General features: G+C 37.0%; 1 protein-coding gene across 1 annotated transcript; it reads left to right on the top strand.

Annotated features, from left to right (window-relative positions):
* The first annotated feature begins 1,991 nt into the window (after nt 1–1,991).
* LOC119072956 (pancreatic triacylglycerol lipase-like) lies at nt 1,992–3,382 on the top strand. The gene is made up of 6 exons (XM_037178277.1): nt 1,992–2,165; nt 2,222–2,346; nt 2,405–2,653; nt 2,714–2,897; nt 2,976–3,143; nt 3,205–3,382. Exons 1-6 carry the CDS (start codon nt 2,029–2,031, stop codon nt 3,317–3,319), a joined length of 978 nt encoding a protein of 325 aa, XP_037034172.1. The 5' UTR covers nt 1,992–2,028; the 3' UTR covers nt 3,320–3,382.
* Nucleotides 3,383–7,348: the final 3,966 nt, after the last annotated feature.

Here is a 7,348-nt window from a genome sequence, read left to right as displayed (position 1 = left end):
ACGATTTTATCGTCAAATCTGTAAATGGTTTTAATTAAAGTAACCTTCAGCTCAGGGCGCCGATTCTCGTAAATTTAAGAATTCGCAACTTGACAGCTGTCACCTTAAGAGTTACGAATCGTATGGACCATTCTTAGCATTAAGATGACAACTGTCAAGTTGCGAATTCTTAAATTCACGAGAATCAGCGCCCAGGGCCTATTATTTGAGAATCTATTTTGGAATTAATGCTTGCGTCATCTACTAAAGAAACTTCAAAGTGGCTGCAAGTTGTCCCGTCGAGTCAGCTAGGTTTGCTTTTAGATAACAATTATGCGAGGAGTACAGGTGTGTCTGTGGTGAGTTAGTTAAAAAGGGCGGTTTGCATGGCTTATCATGCAAGCTTAAGGCAGGGATAACGCCGCAGCATGATTCTGTAAACAGAAAGTTTTCTTATGCTTTTTCTGCTGCAGATGTTCCAACTTTGTTACAGCCACCAGGAATTTCTAGATATGACGGTAAAAGACCTGATGGTATGACTCTAATTCCGTGGAGTCATAATAGATCTCTTTTATGCTTTTCTTGCTTTTGAATCTTTAGGTTGCATGGGTCCAGAAACAAAGAAATTTGTCTCGAAATTCGGATCGTTGATGAAAAAAGCATCAGAGGAAAAGCGTTCAACAGATTCCTTATTGCAAAGAATAAGGAATGTTAGCCACCCCTAACTAATGGTGTTATCGTAAAGTTCATCAAAAGTGATTGCTTTCGCACTAATTTATTTTACCGGAAACGGACACACATTTAAAGCAAAACGTTTCCGCTAAAACTCAATTTTAAAGATTACCGCCGACATTTTATTTCTACTGGGTCACCTCTTCTGCAACTCACATCACACCAAACGACAATATTGTTGTTTGTTTACATGATTGGTCAAAAGAAATTTTTCATCATTTTGGTGGCTTTGACGAATATTTTAAGTCAATCGCTAAGTGAACTGTTAAAACCACACAAGAAACACATTAACGCACAAAATCTGTATTAAATCACATCGAAATCACATAAATTATTACATTTTTCACAACCGACATTAAATTTGTGTGTTGGTGATTTGACGTTTCAAAAACAATACTCATGTTACGATTAACGACGATCTTCGTTAAACCATATTTGACTAAGTTCAAGGTGGATGTGATTTGGGTGTGAAATTGAGTGGGAAATGCTTTTTTCATAGATTTTCTTTTTGTAAAATCTTTTCAATTTGGCAATATTTTGGAAATGCCCAATGTACCAGTTTCTTATTTTATAAGTCCCTTCCTTATTTCAATTGCTATTCAAAGAGGAAACGCAGCATGTATTCTTGGAACATTGGGAAGGAAGGGAGTGGACGATTTTTTTTAATTATAATTTCTGTTTATGAAAAGATCGATTTTTTACTGGCTGTGCAATTTGAGCAGTCTTTTTTTCGCTTATCTTAAAATAAAATTTTTGGAATATTTGGAAATTTCTAGAATTGATTCTCAAATAATAGGCCCTGCTTCAGCAACAGCAAAATTCAAACGTTTCCCTGAAATATCTTCATAAATCATCGATAAACATCTCATTCAAACCTAAATATCTCGAGTATACTTTCTGTCATTAAACCAAGATTTGCTTATCTCTGGTCTTGCTGGAATAAATTGCACTTGATAATGATTAAAATATAATTAAATTAAATTACCAAAATCCCAACGACCATTAAAGATTTAAATTCCCCTGGCATATAATACCACCTCTAACGTGATTTTAATACCGGAGAACACTTTATACGGTACACTCATGTGTGCTAAAAATGACCAGTAGTATAATGACCCTTTTAGCGCAGATTTGGGTGTGTACTTTACATTATTGTAAATGATGTCTTAAACGGTTAAATATTTGCTTAATGTTAATTCAACCGCCTGCATATAAACCGAAAAATCAATTTAAATAAATTTGATAAAAATGTCTGGGTGTTTGCATGCGAAAACATATTTAACAGCAACAAGTGGTTGTTCGAACAACATTTACTGAATGACCGTTGCAATGCAAATGCAAAGTACTCGCTCAATGTGGTTGATATTGGTTGTGCTGTTCGTTAACGTTGGGGCAACATTTACAAGTGAAACGACTTATCAGAGCGCCGTAAAGTTTAAATATTTCAATGAAAGGTTTGAAAGTTATTCCTAACACAACGAAAATTCGGTCATTTGAAAACTATTTGCAGGAACGAGAGTAACATTTTCCAACCAAATACACAATGCAATTCCGGCGAAAACACCAAGTTAGCTGTGATCGTTCATGGTTGGATGGAGAGCTGTGAAACGGTTTGGGTGAAAACGTTGATGCATAGTGAAAGAACCGTTCTTTGAAAGCGGAGGAAAAGTTTTGATAAATAAATAATTTTCAGATTTAAATACTTACCGACACGGCTGCATCGTTTGCATGGACTATTCAATTTTCTCGATGAATTCAAACTATTATGCGTTGGTTCGAGATTTTAATGGGATTGCTAATGTGCTGACGAAAAAACTGAAAGATTTTCAGGCATTGTCTTTTGTTCCGAATAATATCTACATGTTTGGATTCAGTTTCGGGGCACAATTGGTGTTGGAAGCGGGTAGGAGATTCGGAAAAAAGTTAATCAAGCAAATTGACGGTACTCAACACAGTATACTGTATAGTACTCAATCCAAAACTTATAAATGTTCCCTTAAAGTTTGTGATCCGGCTGGACCTGGCTTTGACAATAACATCTTGCATTCCCGCAATTCTCCTAGAAACTCTGCACAGAATGTTCAATGTATTCATACGAGTGCCAATAAAGGAACGAGAAAACGAGACTGTCATCAAAACTGGAATATGGGCAATTGTGGCAATACACAGGCTGCAGCTGGTCCTAGGTGCCATAGATTAATAGCGCACAAAGTGGGCTCCACATTTAAATCACAGATTTCAAAATGAGTGAATTTTTTTGCTAGGCCTCTGGGATCTCACGGACTGTGTCCCTATTTCTACACTACTGCATTTCAGCATCGGTTCCTTGCCATTCCAAAACCGTCGAATTGTCGATCGAACAGAATAGCGCCGGGTAATATCATTGGAAACTTTAGCATGGGATATATGGATGCTCTGAAATATGAGGGAAGGTAAGGAAGACGTAAAATCAAAGCGCTTGGGCACTGCAAATACATTATTGGCACATTTCAGATTCACAGAAGGACACGACTTTTTTGCAAACACTTTTAAGACACCTCCATACAACATAGAGTCGGATGGCAGTAATATTATTGAATCAGAAGACGAAAATTTGGATTATTATTGACCTAGTGTCGATTTAAGGTTTTGGTTTCAATTTTACGACAATAAAAATATGAAGCCGCTCAGAGCCAGTGTTTTATGTGGTATCTACTGACCAACACTTTAAGAAACATTTTGTGAATCTTTAAGGAAAGAAGGGTAAAAGGTACTCTAATTCTGTTTTTGGCCCTTTTCCATTATGGCGAAAAGGACAATTGCCCTCGGCACCCACAGACATTTAACGCCGAGTCCACAATAGTTATTTACGTATCTGTTGTGGATGATAGATTTTAGGCAATTTCGCGAGTTGTAGACAGAATAAAGTGAGGGCGACAAGCGAAAGTGCCTAAAATCAACAGTCCACAACAGATACAAGGGGCACTCCGAAAGGTTTTAGAATCGAGTATTTCTGATGCAGAATGTCAATTGAAATTATTATATTCACAAATTAGACTATTTTTCAAAGTATATCAATTTAACGGAACCTTATTAACCTTTGAGGAGACTCAACAAATTCCCTCGAAATATGTACACTGCATCTTGCACGTTTTTAGCCCCGTACGAAGTACGAAGGGGCTTATAGGATTACGATGCCGTGTGTAATTGATGGAATTCGAAGCAGACGGTAAGGGCAAAGTGTTTGCCTATGTTCATAGATGACGAATCCGCAATAAAAATTTGGGCCGTCTGTCCGTCTGTCCGTCACGTCGATATCTTGAGTAAATCAAATCCGATTTCAAAATTTTTTTTTTCCCTGAAAGATAGTCGAAATAGTGAGGCTAAGTTCGAAGATGGGCATATTCGGGTCGGCCCTTCGTGAGTTAGGGCCACCTAAGTGATTTAAGGTCTTTTGGTGATATTTATGGCAAAATAAACGATGGAAATGTAAATGACACGGCAAATGATAGGTATTGTCAATACCAATCCAGGAAAAAAAAAGTTTTTTAAAATCGGGTGAGTGGACCGTGAGTTAGGGCCTTAGAAGTGAAAAGCTACTAGGGCCCTATGTGTATTTTACATATAACTCGAGTAAATTTCATATGTTTTTCGTAATTTTTGTTTCATTTGAAAGATAATCGAACACCGAATAGAATGTTGTTGAAAAAAAAATTAAATTTGGGTCCTTGGACTAAGGCCTCTACTAGGGCCCTATGTGTATTTTACATATAACTCGAGCAAATTTCATCCGTTTTTCGTAATTTTTGTTTCATTTGGAAGGTAATCGAACGCCGAATAGAAAGTTGTTGAAAAAAAATTAAATTTGGGTCCTTGGACTAAGGCCACTATTAGGGCCCTACGTGTATTTTACATTGAACTCGAGTAAATTTCATTCGTTTTTCGTAATTTTTGTGTCATTTGGAAGGTAATCAAAGGCCGAATAGAATGTTGTTGAAAAAAAATTAAATTTGGGTCCTCGGACTAAGGCAGCTACTAGGGCCCTATGTGTATTTTACATACAACTCGAGTAAATTTCATCCGTTTTTCGTAATTTTTGTTTCATTTGAAAGATAATCGAACACCGAATAGAATGTTGTTGAAAAAAAATTAAATTTGGGTCCTCGGACTAAGGCCGCTACTAGGGCCCTATGTGTATTTTACATATAACTCGAGCAAATTTCATACGTTTTTCGTATTTTTTGTTTCATTTGGAAGGTAATCAAAGGCCGAATAGAATGTAGTTGAAAAAAAAATAAATTTGGATCCTCGGACTGAGGCCGATACTAGGCCTATGTGTATTTATACTCAATAAATTAAAATTTTAGGGCGATTTGAAAGTTTTGTTTTATTTGAAAGGAACGTCGTACGGGGCTTCGTAATTGCGCTATGCGCAATTTCTAAGATGTACACATTACATAATAATTTTACTTTAACTACTTTAACCGGCGCATAGGCTTACGGTCAAAGTAGGGTGACAGACGCACTAGGGTCACGTACGCAATAGATATACGGGTTTGTACGGGGCTCAGTCGCAGCAAACGCTCCGACTGTTCTGATGGCTCGTTAAGAATTAAAATACGTTTTCATCTAAGTTGAAATGTTTTGAATAGCCAAGTAGAGTTTAGATCGATGAAGTAGTGTTAGCCAGTTGAATGTAAGAAATTTCAGTTGAATCACTGAACTGCGGCCCATGTAATATGTGAGGGATTCTTTTGAAAAACAGCCTACCGGAATCGCACAGTGGACTTTTTTATATGTGCCTAGAAAGGTATTCGACCCTAAAAGCCCAACCCACTTTCAAAAAAATTCTTCGAAGTTTGTGTGGCTGGTAAAAGGTGATCAAAAACCGAAAACTTGCACTTTTCTTACAAAAATTTCTCTAGTTCCTCTCGTGTAGGGTATCATTTGACAGGTAATTTAATGTGCTTTTGGGCCAAATAGGGTCTTATGTGGTTTGGATGCATCTACGATGAAATAGAAATTGAAATGTTTATGTGTACATATTTCATCATAGATGCATCCAAACTTCATAAGACCCTATTCGGCCCAAAAGCACATTAAATTACCTTTCAAATGACACCCTACACGACCATGTACGTTTTGTGTACCTCGAGAAATTTCAGTTAGAACAGTGTAAGTCTTCGGTTGAAAACTTCAACTGAACATATTCCAGTGTCGATGAATTTTAAACCCAATAAGTACCCATTCAGCTCAATAGTACATGTAATTACCTTTCTAATGACACCCCACACGACCCTGTACGGCTCGTGTAACTGGAGAAATTTTTGTAAGAAAAGTGCAAGTTTTTGGTTTTTGATCACCTTTCACTAGCCACACAAACTTTGAAGAATTTTTTTGAAAGTGGGTTTGGCCTTTAGGGTTTCTAGGCACATATAAAAAAGTCCACTGGAAAATGCATCCCATTTCGGTAGGCTGTTTTTCAAAAGAATCCCTCATGTTGCTTTTTCAAACAAATGTGAAATGATATTTAACTAATGAAGTTAACTTATTACGCTGCGTAATCAAAGTTTAGGCTTGAGTTAAGGCATACCTTCGTAGTTGAATATGAGAAAAAGGAGTTGCTGGACGCATTGACTGACCTAGTAACTGTTGAAGGACGACCTATTAGAATATTAGACTCCAAATCTCTACGAAGCATGATCAAACCGCTGTTTGACACTTTTGATGTGAATTTGCTTTCGTCGGAAACAGTGGATGAGGCTATCCGGCAGCGAGCGGAGAAGAAACGAAAAGAGATTCATCGACTGTTAAATGGAAAAGTCATCCATCTAAAATCTGATTCTGCTACACGACATCGTCATAGAGTTGTGGGGATCAATGCACAAAGTGATTATAGACGGCAAAATTGTCGTGAAGACATTGTCAGCAGTAAATAACCTCCATACAAACAACACACACTCTACGGGGAATAATGATCGAGATGTACGTCAGCGTTATTTCACGCAGGACCACTTAGGTTGTGTGGCAGGGTGAAACGAAAAAAACATATGAAACTGCTGGTCCTTCCGAGCAGAGTGAGACGAATTTGACATTATTCCCCGTAGAGTGTGTGTTGTTTGCATGGAGGTTATTTAGTCAGCAGAAGAAATGAAAACGTCACACAAAGTCATCTACTGAAAGTTTTAGAACTGTAAACACGAAGAACGAACACGATTTCATCCACAGAGCTCGGTTTTCATACAAATATTGATGAGGTTATGAATGAAATTTGACAGGAATTTGACAATTCGTATGGTCTTGGAACAGACCTATGGCTTATACATAAAATAGGAATGTGTGTGTTACACAAGAAATTGGTGTAAAAGCGACGAAAAAAGAATCGAGATGGCTAATCCGATGCTAATGAGTCTATGTTACCAACAACAAAAATAAGCCATAACATCTGACTGCTGTTTTTATATTATGCTGTTCCTAATGGTTGTCATCTTATCGATAAAGACTTCAGAATATAGTTAAATGACAAGTCATACGGTCTTATATTAAAAGTCATGTTCAAAAATATGAAGTAAAATATTTAACATCAATCTCCTGAAAATACTTAGATCAACGGAGGTAACAGATCCGTTTGAGATTATGTTCATTTTTCGCAGAGTTT

Source organism: Bradysia coprophila (assembly GCF_014529535.1).
Source record: "Bradysia coprophila strain Holo2 chromosome IV unlocalized genomic scaffold, BU_Bcop_v1 contig_84, whole genome shotgun sequence".
In the NCBI taxonomy this organism is placed as follows: domain Eukaryota; kingdom Metazoa; phylum Arthropoda; class Insecta; order Diptera; family Sciaridae; genus Bradysia; species Bradysia coprophila.
Note: the sequence above shows the minus strand (reverse complement) of the source record. Positions and strands in the feature narration are given on the sequence as shown.